General features: G+C 44.1%; 1 protein-coding gene across 2 annotated transcripts; it reads left to right on the forward strand.

The window, feature by feature from the left end:
• Window positions 1-130: 130 nt before the first annotated feature.
• OGFOD1 (2-oxoglutarate and iron dependent oxygenase domain containing 1) lies at window positions 131-12,551 on the forward strand (the record flags this gene model as incomplete). 2 transcript variants are annotated; one of them, XM_083452697.1, is made up of 13 exons in its annotated part: window positions 131-332; window positions 1,896-2,041; window positions 2,811-2,857; window positions 3,634-3,734; window positions 3,923-4,039; window positions 5,394-5,485; window positions 6,197-6,325; window positions 6,768-6,881; window positions 7,702-7,781; window positions 9,045-9,334; window positions 10,279-10,401; window positions 12,033-12,091; window positions 12,379-12,551. In XM_083452697.1, 13 exons carry the CDS (start codon window positions 131-133, stop codon window positions 12,538-12,540), a joined length of 1,662 nt encoding a protein of 553 aa, XP_083308823.1. In that variant the 3' UTR covers window positions 12,541-12,551. The 2 variants fall into 2 exon arrangements, 1 of the variants encoding a protein (XP_083308823.1); XR_014514301.1 differs by lacking the exon at window positions 12,379-12,551 and having other exon boundaries at window positions 9,045-9,318.
• Between the last annotated feature and the right edge of the window lie 1,242 nt (window positions 12,552-13,793).

The raw sequence follows: 13,793 nt of genomic DNA on the forward strand, positions 1-13,793 counted from the left end.
CTTCACCTTTTTCGCTCGTTCGCGCGCATTCTCTCCTCGCGCCCACCGCTACGATTGGCTAGACCAGGAATAAGGTCCGCCTTTAAGCGTGAAGTATGACGGGAGCCGTAGTTTCTTGCGTACTGTGCACATGCGTGCGGGGAAGATGAGTGGAAGGCGCAGCAGGAGCCGCTCGGCTCGTGTGGAAAACTCTGGTTCGCCCGTCAACGGAGAAACGGCCAAGAAGCGGGTCAAGCAAGAGGTTCGCGCGGAGTTTTCTGCAGCCCTGAGGGAGCCGGCCCTGAAGGAGAAGGTGACCGCGGCTTGGGCCTGCCAGAAAGCGCTTGACCACGGTAGGCTCACGGGGCTTGGAGGCGAGGGAGGCAAGCAAGTAGCGAGGGAGGCGGGGCCCTCCGTCTTCGAACCCCTTTTCCATGGGCGCCTCCAAGACTCTAGTCCTCATGGAAGTAGGAAGCCAGTGCCTGCGTTGTGCTGCCCCAGACTGGAAGTGCGGGACTGGGCGCGCCGACAGAACCGGTTTCACGAGGTGGTGTGGTGGGTTGGGGCAGAAAGTTGCGCTTGGACCCGAGGTCACACCCCCCGCTAGGCCGTAAACCTCGCTAGGTGGATATTGGGCTGGTACCTGTCTCAGCATAACATACCTTAAAGGCCTGCTGTGAGGATAAAATATCGGAGAACGGTCGAGAACTCTGAATTTGTAAAAGAAATTTGCCTATCAGAAGCCAAATTACTGTGTTTATGCCTTGCTGTCGGCTGCCTTATAATTAATAGCCAAATTGGGTTTAATAACTTTTTGTACATTCTATGTCAAGGGTCTCGAGCAGCTCCTTCTGGGAAAGGCTGCAACACGTGGGGTTTGTTAGCTAAGAAAAAGGTTGGGTAATGTGTGCAGTATTTCTAAAATTACACATGTGGAGCGAGGGAGACAGCAGGTTTTCTCCCTTCCTCATAATACTAGAACTCAGGGCCAAGCTGAGATTCAGGACAAACTAGAGGATATACCTATTCACGCAGCCCAGATTTAATTATGGATTTCACCACTACAAAATGTGATGGTAGCTGCCAACTTGGATGGCTTTAAAAGAGGGTTTTCAATTGCTAGTGGTTGTGATGCCTGCGTACAACTTTTTGGATCAGAGGTAGTGTGCAGTTGCTGGGAGTCATGATTGGAGTGTTCTATGGGCGCACGATTTTTTGTGGGCTTCCCATAGTTTGGCAGGTGTGGGAGTATAATGCAGAACTAGATGGGCCTTTGGCTTGATCCAGCAGGGCCTTCCATATGTTCACAAATTGATGTTGGAAGAGTGATCTGATGGTACAGTGTTCAAAAACTGTTTGAGACTGCTGGGACAAATGCTGTCCTTGAAAGCAAGCTCTGGGACTCAGCCAGACTCTCATTAATCGCTGAAGTTGTCAGTGTGAAAATAGTTGACAACACCCTACAAATTGGCCTGAAAGGAGGATATGCAGCATTCCCTGAGCCAGCGATAGTGTATGTGGGGTTAAGGGATGCCTTGCATTCCTAAACTGAATGCCACTTGGTCCCCAACTAATGAACTTCATTATTTATTACATTCATATCCCACCTTTCCTCCTAGCACCTCAGGTGGTGGTCTCTCCCCCTACCCTATTTTTTTATCTTCACAACAACCCATGTGTGAGGTAGGTTAGACTGAGAGACTCACTGACTCAAGGTCACCCAGTGAGAATTATTTGCAAGTTAACTGTAATCTAATATGCTGTCTATAATTTGGTTTAAGTATCCAAACTGAAGATGAAAAGGCCAACATTGTCAGGATTAAGAGTTACATGCCTGCAGCTAGATAGCACAGTAAAATGTATACAGGGCTGTGTTATGTGTTTCAGGAAGCTGTTGTCTGTTTTGTTTTCTCCAGAGGCCATTGTCTTAGATCCTGTTCCTTTCCATCACTGTGTCATCCCAAACTTCTTCCAAAATGAGGACTTTTCAGAAGGTCTGCAAAAGGAACTTTTGAGCCTGGATTTCCATGAAAAGTGCAATGACTTGTACAAATTCAAGCAGGTGCTTTATTTGGCATATTTATTTATTTTTAAGTTTTTTGTTTGTTTTTTACTCTGCTCTAGCCAAAGGCAGTTGCTGAAGCATCTTAGAATGATCAACAATCCTTACCCTCCAGGCTTATGGTCTAGAAGACATGACACCAAAAGAAAAGGGATTGGAAGAGTGGAAGAAAAAGCAAACTCTGGCACTAGTTATTTAGTTAGAAAATTCCCTACTTTGGATGGATTCTTATGGTCATTTTCCTATAGGGCATGACTATCAGATTCATACATCTATTTTTCAGAAGCAGTGTCAGTGGTGGTAATGATTGAGAGCTCAGATCAGTTTTATGCACAATCTGTCAGGCTGGTAGAGCTTTCTTTACAGCAGCTGCAGCCACTGCCCAACCTCTCCACTAAGAATGTTGCTGGGAGACCAGGATGGCCTCAAGTTCTGTTCATGTGTTTGGGTTCTCTTCCCATACTTTTTTTTTTGGGGGGGGGGGGATCAGGCGGAAATACTACTAGCTATTGTATAGTTGTGGTTTTTGTTTTTTTGAGTGACCATACCGAGGAGGGCAAAGCTTACTTGGTCAGCTCCCTCTTCACAGGGGACTCTTCACTCTCCTTGCACACCTTTTAGATGACATGCGGTGGGGGTTGGGGACTGGATTTGGCCAGCTGTTTTAGGGAGATCATCCAGATATAAATGAAATTTGCTGTTACCATAAAAGCCATTTGGAGTGTAGGTAGGGTAAAAGTTGTAACTCTTGTTGCTTTTTGTTGCATAGTCTGATGACCTGAAGAACAGAGGAGGGCCTTACATCGCTGCTTTAAGGTAAAATTGCTGCTTTGTAATGTGCCAAAGACTGCTGTGGATTATGATGGCCAAGTCAAAGATGCAGGGGTGTTCTTGTGTTTGCTGAGAACAACAGCAACTGCCGCTACCTAATTCTCCAAGATACTTAAAAAGATAGTGGCAATTTGGCCTGCTTGCTTGTGTTATTCTAGTTATATCCCCTCACTTGTAAAGCAATGCATACTTACTTGGAAGTAAGCCCATCCGATTTCTTTGGGACTTCCTTCTGGGTCAGTGATAAGTCACACTTCAGTGTTGGATTTTGAGCACTAGGCATGTCCATCTTAATTGTTTTTCCTTTAAAATGAGAAGATAACTCCAGTATTGGAGGCAGTATGTCTCTGAATACCCATTGATAAAGAGCACAAGAGGGGAGGGTTCTGTTGCTCTCATGTCCTATTTATGAGCTTTATAGAGGCATCTGGTTGGCCCACTGTGAGAGCAGAGTGCTGGATCAAATGGACCTTTGGTCTGATCTAACAGGTTTCTGTGCTTAAGACAAGATTTGGGGTGGGCTGAAGAATGTGTGAGTTGACTGAGATATGTGCTGACTGGACTTCTACTAATTGGCCCCCACACCCTACTCAACCTTTGCTTGTTTTTTAACATGTATTGGGAGTATATGGAGACCTTTCAGGTGGATTGTGGTCTTTTTATCAGTAAAGATAGATGCCAAAAGGTCAGGTTTTATTCCACATACAACATAAATGGTTGAGGTTTAGCAGCCTCACGTTCCATGTTGTTCCTCCTTATAGAAAAGTTCTCTTTGAAGAGTTCCAGTCTTGGCTTTCTGATGTAACCCAAGTGGAGCTGGAGCCAACCATTGATCTGTCCTGTGCCAAATATGAATATACAGGTAAGCAACCTACCTGCAGGACCTGTTGCAGAGATGAGTTCGCTGTACTGGTAGGAGGGTCTGGGAACAGTATCTGATGGGTCCTGTTGACCTAGGGTTGGGGCAAAAGACGGAAGCCTGGTAGTTTATCTGGAACATCCAGTACACTCAGCACTGATCTTGCTCAACTAAATCATATGCTGTTGCAGATGCCTTGCTTTGCCATGATGACGAGTTGGAGGGACGGCGAATTGCTTTCATCCTTTACCTTGTACCACCATGGGATAAAAGTGATGGAGGTACCCTGGATCTGTTCAGCACAGATGGTAGGTGCAATACAGTAATCCAGTTCCTCCTGCAGTATTTACTGTTGTGGGTTCTAAGCAAGCAAGCTATAAAAGTAAATTTTCCATGCTACTTTTAGCTGGTTCTTTTGAATAGCAGTATTGCTATCTTAACTCTGCATTAGAGTGCTGCCAAAATAATGCTTGTAAGGTTTTCCTTTTCTGTGACAAACCATATTTTCTGTGAGAAACATAATTTTAATGCTCCTCACCTCTCCAGCGTTTTCCTGTAACCCCCTCCCCCATGCTTGGTATCCTGAGAACCACCTACCACTTCTCATGAATACCACACAATTTAGGTTAGCCTTAAGCTCTCTGTGATTCTCCCCTCACTGCCGCTCTAACTCAAGGGATCTGATTCCATCATAGCAGTTGCACTGATTGCCAACCCTGGTTGATCACAAGTTAGAGTGTATGTGAACATTCCTTGATATTGCAGCATCTGGATGGCCAGCAGACCACACAAGGGACAAGCAGCCATCTAGGCATTTTTAAAGCCTGGTATTATTATTATTATTATTATTATTATTATTATTATTATTTTATTTTATTTTATTTATTTATTTCATAAGTATTACCGGTATGTACTGCTTGATTGCAGAAAAAAACTCAAAGCGGTTTACAAAAAAAGATAAAACAATAAAATTATCACTAAAAATTCACAACCATAATTTAAAACATACAGAAAGTAAAAACCACAATAGACTAAAACAAATTAACTCATACAAACGTTCTAAACATCTGAGTAGGCTTGTCTAAATAAGAATGTCTTCAGCAGGTGCCAAAAAGGATACAGTGAAGTCGCCTGCCTGGTATCAATAGGCAGGGAGTTCCAAAGCATCGGTGCTGCCACGCTAAACAATCAAGTTCTTAACAGATGTGGTACAAATATTATGTGGTGCCTGTAAAAATACTGCAGTATTGCCTCACCTGCGAAATACTGCCAGGCGAAACAGCCATCATACTCTGGCCCTCTTACTGGTCCTGGCAATGTTTTGATACATTGCCCAAGCCCAGTTGATAATAGGTCATGGTCTGTAGCTTCAGGGCAACACTTGAGTCTTGTAAGCCTGATCGTTCCATCCCTTTCAATACTTTGGATTGGATGCCATCTACCTCAGTGGGTCATGAATGCTGTCCATAGTGAGAGTCTGCACAAACACAGGTGGTGGTTAATGGCCTGTAGGATCAGGAGGTAAAATATTGGTTCAAAACCGGCAATTTCTCCCTGGCTTTGTGGTTGATCTGGAGATGTCATGGTAGAAATGTGACTGCACTATGGTGCTAGAACTGCATACTCAATGGTGTACGTTGTGTGATACTTTCCCCCCGGCAGATAACTTCCGACCTTTGGAGATTGTCAAGTCTGTGGTCCCTTCATGGAACTCGCTCACTTTCTTTGAAGTATCACCAGTCTCTTTCCATCAGGCAAGGAACTTCTCTCTTTGTTCTTTACATCCTCTGTGCATGTGTCCATAATACTCCTCCACATTCTTCTCTTGGCCTCTGATATACCCTATGTTCCAGGAAACTCGGCCTTCCAGTTTACTTGAGGCCCACCCTCTTCCTGTGATTTGTGGGCCTGGAGGTAGACCTTCAAACCAAACTCATTGTGAGCCCAGCTTTTAGCCTTCTGTCTTGACTCTCCAAACCTAAATTTTCAGCTCCTCGTTCTGCTTTGACAGCTGCCTTTGGCGTAAGCCTGACAGTCCATAGGTAGCCTTCCCCCTGTGCTTTGTGGTAGGTTTGCCTTTCATCAAGAGCACCTGGGAGCAGGAGGCAAATAGGAATACCAGACAGACTCAGTGCCCTAGCCAGATCCTCTAGTGCCAGGGGTGCTCAAGATCTCCACGGCCTCAGCTGCATATAATAGTTTGGTCACCCCACAGACATGTTTTATTTATTTGGTTCAAAACTTGAGTTAATCTGGCTCGGTGCAGCTTTGATCTGTGACATTTCATTTAGCTGATGTTTCATAATTGATGCTAGATTTATTTTCAAATCCTGCTATGGCCCAGTCTTCAGGATGGTGTAAGGCACAATTCTAAATCAGTAGAAGCCCCTTTGTGATTTCTCTTTGGTCCCTGTGCCAAAGACAAAAGTGCTAAAAGCATGTCCTTTTGATTTCTCCCATTCCAGGTGGCTGAGGTTGTTTCTGAAGGGAAGTGCCGCTTGTCTGTGAGCGGCTGGTTTCACGGTCCCTCAGTGGCAAGGCCAGTGCGCTATGTAGAACCACTTTTGTCACGGAGCCCTCACCTCCCTCGTGATGTAAATAAATGTTGCTCTTTCTATGACCTAATTCAACAGTATATTCACCACTCAGTTGCTGCATGGGACAGGGGAGCACAAACACCTACTTTTCAGATTCCACACTGGTCTCTGCTTCTCTTCTGCCACTAGGCTGCCACACAAGAGAGAATCCTTTGGGGCTGAAGTTTAATTCCACTCAAGTGGGGGCAGGAAATTCTGTGCCTGTAACAGGCCAAATGAGGGGACACCAGTTTTATGTTTCCTGGCATCCATGCCAAATTTTTCATAGATTTTAGCTCAGAGTAAAGGGGAGGGCATGTTTTTCAGATATAGAGTCCACACAGTAAAATTATTCCAGATTCTTGTCCTAAAGGGACTTCCTGGTGAGGGAGATTTCTTCATAATTGATATTTTGTTGGATTTTTCTTTCTTAGCATTTCCTTGTTTCATTTTTCCCTAGCACGAAATTTTATATGATTGGATCAATCCAGTTTATCTAGACATGGATTCCCAGGCCCAGATCCAAGAGGAGTTTGAAGATCGGTCTGAAACCCTGCTAAAGGATTTTCTCAAGGTGGGTTTTGAAAAGTCATTTCCTACCTTACAATGTTGTTCAGTACAATGGGGTGAGCAGAAGGACGGTTTAAAAAGGGAAAGAGAAAAGTTGAAAATGCCATGGAGATGCCTGCTTAATAATGTGTTGGGAGTTCCCGAGAGGAGGAGGTGCTACCTTGAAGGATTGCTTCTTGCAAATGAGATACAAATATTACATGACACTTGTCAAAGTGCCAGTTCTGCAGATTGACATGGTCAAGTGGGGATATATGGAATAAGATCCTAATCTGTTAAGGGTGTGATATACTAATAGTAATGCCTTGAATTTGGCTTGGTGACAAATCACAGCCAGTGCACATCTGAGCAGAGATATTATACTCTGACAGGGTCTCCTGTTGGTTATTGTACTGCAGCACCTGTGTGTAAAAACCTGTGACTTGTGTGGCTGGAATGTAGCCTGTGGTATAAGGGTAGTGCAGGTTAATTTCTATCCCCATTTTGCTTCTTGCCCCTCAACCACTAAGGCATGGTCCAGAAGGTTGCCCATAAGATGGTGCAGTCCTTGGGCTGAGTAAGGTCCCTCACTGCTTGGAATGCCATTACTTTGGTGCAATTAATCAGATGGAGGCCCAAGGATCAGCTACGTGAGGCATTCCCCTGCAAGAAAACGAAAAACCATGTGTGATTTAACTAAATTCTATGTGGACCTACTTGCTTTCTCTAGTTTTCTAGAGAAAGCCTGGCATGCAGCACTCAAACTGAAGCAGAATGGCTAGTACTGCTTAGGCAGAAATGTGGGACTTGCTTCAAAAGCTTTTTGAATGTGCCTTGGTTCCTAGAGAGAGAAATTTCAGCTCGTTTGCGAGGCTCTGAAGAAGGAAGGACTCAAATGGAGCAGCAGGGGGCCCCCTAACAAAAGGTAGGGCCATTTCAGGCAGCTTCTGTCTATACTGCATCTTGCTTCTTATGGTCAACTGTGTTCATGCCAGCTCACCCATGCTGTGTGTTTTGAACTCATTTTTTCTGCGATTGTAATTTGAGTGTATCTCATGTATTTGATTTGCTGAGAACTTCAGTAAATCCATTTGCTAATCTTTACGTTTACAAGAGAGTGCCTTCTATATTTTAACACTGCATGAAATCCCTGAAGACAGATTGGGCTGAGCAGGACTCCTTTAGATTTGGATCTAGAGCTTCAGCATCCTGCCTTGTTTCATGTCCCTCACCACTGGTAATGTTGGAGGCAGAGGACATAAAAGTGTACTCCAGTTGAACCGTTCTCCCACTCTTTCTCCTCCACTCCTATATATATAATTCATGAAGGATGGTGCTGTCAATGGCTACAAGCCACAATGACTGTGCTTTGCCTCCATTGTTGGAGGCAGCAATGCTTGTGATTGCTGGTTGCTGGAAACCACAGGAGGGGAGACTGCTTTTGTGCTCAGGTTGTGCTTGCAGGTTTCCCACGGGCGTCTTGTTAGCCACCGAGAATAGGACGCTGGACTAGATGGGCCTTTGGCCTGATGCAACAGGCTCTTCATATGTTCTTATCTGATGCCAGCTCCTCTCCAGTAAGGCTGGTTGTTTTGGTTTGGTTTGAGGGCATATGGTTCTTGGTTCCTGTGTTGCGATGTCATTGTGCAGGGAAAACTCATCCATGGCAGCCATGGAGCAGAGACAGGGGAAGCATACAAAGCAAAGATGTCCTGGCATAGGTAGCTTTGTCTACAGGTTATGGGCAGAGTCCCAAGAACACCGGTTTTTGTGGCAGATCCATGCCACACATAATGCATTATTCAGCCCTTTTGACCAGGAAGTTCTGCATTCAAGTTCCTTCTGAGCCATGAAACATTTTGGGTGCCCTTGAGCCAGTCACCTTCTCTCAGTCCTAACCGACTTCCATAGGAGGATAAGTAGAACAGAAGCCCACATACTCCTCCCTGAGCTCCTCAGAAATAAGGCAGGATACAAGTATGAAAGTCTCCTCTCCCCATGATCTGTGCTTTGAAAACCTGTCTCTTAAAGTGGAATCAGCGTCACAAATGAGCCACCATGTGCTTTATTTGCATAATGTAATCTCTTTGTATAACTGGGCTTGCCTTAGTTCAGAATTTGAACAAGCTATCTTTGAGGTGTGCAGAGTGATGCTGCCCCTCTTAAGAATGCTTCTTGTCATTTTTAGGTATTATGACAAAGCTGAAGAGGAGAGCCTGCCAGACATCTTGAAAAATTGCATGGAGCTATTCCGCTCAGAAGCCTTCTTCCTGCTCCTTTCCAACTTCACAGGCTTGAAGCTGCACTTTCTCGCTCCTGGGGAAGAAGACGATGAAAAGGAAGGGGAAGGAGAAATTGCTGCAGGCGGCGATTCTTCCAGATGCACACAAGGAGAAAGCAGCCAAGTGGAAACTGATAGCCGGGAGTACACAGAGGCACATGGGAGCATCTCTGACAACAAGGTCAACAGAGAGTGTGGTGTGTAAATCACTGCTATCTAGTTGCAATGACACCTTATTTTTCAACATAGCCACTGCTTTATGGTATGCCTTAACCATGAAGTGCTCAGGGCCCAGTTCCTAGACAATTCAAACTACAGTTGTTACATTCTACTTTGGCTGGATTAATATTCTTGGGATCATTTTTTGTCACAAGACTAGCACCTGCTGATCAAATATCATTTGACCTAAAATAAATCAATATTCTGAAAGTTGTGAGTTCCAAAGAGGAAATTTAGCCAAAAACTATCAAGTCCTGCATTTCTATATTAGAGGGTCTTTGTGGGAGTTTTTAAATATGTTACTATTAAGAGTAGACAAGCATATAGGATTCCTTGGGAGTACACAGATTTAATATTTATAACCTAGTTTGTATCCCTTAAAGTTGCATGGGTATGTTTGAAGCTGCCTAGGCAACAGCTGCTGGAATCCCCAAAGACAGAAGTGTGACTGGATGCCCCAGATAACGTCCTGCCCCTCCTGATGATTTGACTAGCAAAATCAGAAGGAACTATGCAAAATAGGGAAGCTGTATACAGATTGAGGAAATTTTTGCACTTCATTGTGGAATTGAGCTTTCCTCGGTGCCGCAATTGAATTGCCTGGGCAAAAATAGTAGTTTGTGTTACCTTGGAGTATGTCGAGAGGGCCTCTCCAGAGCTCGCATCCATTTCTCTCTTGCCTTCGTGCATGTGGGGAGCAAAAGTGCACATAACTGGAGATTTTTTCTAAAGCCTCTTGCTGTACTTACTAGATCTGGAGAGGGCTAGAGTGTGTTTTGCCTGTCATTTAGCTTGGAGGAAAGCTGCTGGGGTGCACAGTTGAATGGGGAATCCTTGGGATCTGAAGCTATGCTATATAAGAGACTTGTGGAGTCTGTCACCTGCTTACCAGTCATGTCCTTTTGGCTATCTTCCTCCTCAGACTCAAGTGTCCCTCTGTGTACTGGAGAGCTGAGGCATTGGACCAAAGGTTGCTACACTCTAGTCCATGATGCTGAAACAACAGAGTTCTCACTAGATCTGCTGCTCTTCTGTGGGTGTAAAGGTTAGTTTGGTTTTAAGCTGACAAAAGCAGAAATATATCTCGATGCCAGTTTTTATTGTTCAATACGCCCAATGCATTTTGGCAAGAATGTCTTATGGGCTTATGTGCAAAGATAATGCTGTAAAGATTCTAAGCTACATAAAATAAAACTTATAAATACTTTAAAATGTGACAATATATAATACAAACTTGTATGCAAGTCAAACGGCCAATAAGTTATGGTCCATATATAAACACACTCACTTGTATTTCTTAGTGAACCCAATCACAGAACTTTCTGTTATAAAAGAACTTGGGCAAAATCTTATGGGAGGCCCACCTCAGATTGCACAATTGAATAGGTGTCTTTGGTGTTTGATGCATTCAGCAACTGTTTCTAGAAGGCCACCTTTTTTTCAGCTTCAAGATCCATGTATTTATTTTCTAAGAAATGTTTCTTTTTTCCACTGTCCTGTAGTTATATCATTAAATTTAAGATAAGCCCTTCTTAAATGCATTCTTCCTCAAATGCATTGATGTGCTTTCTTTTGGTTTTAAGCTGCCTTGAGCATTTATGTGAAGCTGGGTAGAGACCCATAAATAGCGCAAGATGGGTCTGTTCCAGACTTGCATGTCCCACAGTGTTTCTTGAAGTATGCCCAGAGGGAGCAATCCAAGATGTCATAGCACATAGCCTTCAGCACAACCCAGGTAGGGACAGGTGTCCTTTTCCTGTGGGTGCATCTGTGCTTGAGCACAAAAGTCAGCTGGCAAACAGCTCAGCTGAGCTAGTCTCGTTCAGCCAATGTGTGTATTGTGGGAACTGGAAGCAGGAATGGTCTATTGGCATTTCCCAGAACTCTGGTCCTCTTGCTTTGTCTCTTAGTAAACAGGGTTTTTCTTATATTAAAAGGAAGACAACAAATAAGAAATACTTGCTCAGCTGCCTGAGACAGAGGAGAGTAATGAAACTTCCTTCAGACATCCAGGAAGCACCACCCCCTAAAGCAACCCTTGCCAACCAGACGTTCCCTAGAAGTTTTGGACTACAACTATCAGCCAGAACCAGGCTGTAGTCCAATACATTGGGAGGGCACGTGGTTGGCAAAGGCTGCCCTAAACATAATGAAAAGTTAAAAGGCAAGCTGTAAAACCTTTGTTCCATCATTTTAATGCTAAGACTTGGATTTGGGCTTTTTATACTGCTGCTTTTCTTTATGTAGCCCATGAATATGAGTACAGTCATACCTCGGGTTAAATGTGCTTCAGGTTGAGCATTTTCAGGTTATGCTCTGCGGCGACACAGAAGTAATGGAGCACATTACTTCCATATTTCATCGCTCATGCAGATGCTCAAAATGACGTCACGCGGAAGCGGCGAATCACAACCCACAGACACGGGTTGCGTTCGCTTCAGGATGCAAACGGGGCTCCGGAACGGATCCTGCTCACATCCAGAGGTACCACTGTATTTGTGTTAGAAACCATAAGCTGCCCCTAGAAGGTTCTTTTGAGGTAAATTTGACAAAAGCTACATCTAAAACAAGTCATATGCTTGGCATACAACTTTTCTTAATAGTTCAGTGGGAGTGAGCAGTGACTTTGGAAAACTTTACAAAACAAATGACAACTGCTCATTTCTTTTTTTCAAGATTGGGACGTGGAGTATGGTGGCTTTACTTCATACCTTGCAAAAGATGAAGATGAAGAGGTAAGCAGTTGTCTCTACCCCTCTTGTGCTTTATCAGACCATTTTGAAAGCAGTTTGCTCACACCTCTCATTTGGAGGGCTGTGTAGTGTTGCTGTTTTCAAGGAATCTGCATTGAAACCTTTCCCAATTTAACTGGAGCAGGAATTTGATTCACTTATTCTACATGTGTACAGAATAAATTCTTTAACCTGACCCTGATACCGGAATGTCTCCTCTCTCTGTCTTCTGCAGAAGTAAATTGTATCAGCTTGTTTCCTTAACACTTCCTTTGGTTTTTTTCTTCAAGCTGCTGCTGATCACTCCAGAGATGAACTGTTTGGCCTTGGTTTATAGAGACCCAGAGTCGATGAAATTTGTGAAGTATATCAACCACCGTTGTTTGAAGCAAACAGCCAGCGAGACAGAGCAAACTGGATTCTGGGACTTTTGCTTTGTTTACTATGAATGACAGTTGCCACATGGACTCAAAGAGTTGTATAGTTGGGTCCCGAGGGTCATCTAGTCCGATCCCCTGCAATGCAGGAATCTCAACTAGATCTTATATGATAGATGGCCATCCAACCTCTGCTTAAAAGCCTCTAAGGAAGGAGAGTCCACCACCTCTCATGGGAGTCTGTTCCACTGTCTTAACAGCTCTTGCAGTCAGAAAGATCTTCCTGAAGTTGAGTCGGAATCTCCTTTGAAGACATTGGTTCAGGTCCTAGCCTTTGGAGGAGAAAACAAACTTGCTCCATGTGACAGCTCTTTAGATATAGCTATAATACCCACTTCCCTCAGTTGTTCCTCAGAAGGCCTGGCTTCCAAACTGTTGATTGTCTTGATCATCCCCTTCTGCACGTGTTCCAGCTTGTCAATATCCTTTGTAAACTGTGGCACCTAGAACTGGACACAGTACTCCTGGTGTATTTGTGCAGCTGGTTCTTCCCAAAGACAGGTGGGAATGCTGATGGTCTACCTGCACTCCGTAAACAAATGTGGGGTTGGAGGAACCTAGGACAGTACCCCTGAGCAACTTCAACATTTACATTAAGGCTGCATCAAGTTCTCACCAGACCAATACATAAGATAGGGAGCAAAACCTGCACCTCATCTTTGCTGCAGCCAAGACTATGAAAAAAGGGCTTCGTTTTCATCTAATTACTGGTGATTTGGAATGTGTATTTCATTCTCTGTACCATTACCTCATCCTGTGCAAGGGCTGCAAACACATTCTTCTCAGTGGTGGGAGGGGCAAGGTGTCCCTCCTGTCATTGCTTACCACTGTGTCATCCTTTTTGGCAAGTGTGGTTACTGTTGTATGGAAGCCCAAGAAAACATTTTTTTTTTTCTGGGAAGAGGGTCAGCCAGTTTCTGCTGCTGTAGTGCTTAGGGGTTGTGGGCTGTTGCATGGAAGGGCAATGCATAATTGTTACATCAGGCATGGTAAGAGTGATTTTTAAAACAAGAGCTTAGGGACATGTGTCCTAGCAACTTAAAACAAGAGGGTCACAATAAAAAGCTGTAGTTTTAGGATTTCATTATATAACCCACCTTTTGACTGAATAGGGGCCTTAAAAAGGGTATATTTGATTTTATACATGAAAATCAAATATACCGTATTTTTCGCACCATAGGGCGCACCTAGTTTTTAGACGGGGAAATCAATTTAAAAAATCTCCCCCCCCCCCCCGCAGCCCCAAAGAGCAGCGTACAGGCTGCACA

Source organism: Podarcis tiliguerta, assembly GCF_965153285.1.
Source record: "Podarcis tiliguerta genome assembly, chromosome: 8".
Lineage (NCBI taxonomy): Eukaryota > Metazoa > Chordata > Lepidosauria > Squamata > Lacertidae > Podarcis > Podarcis tiliguerta.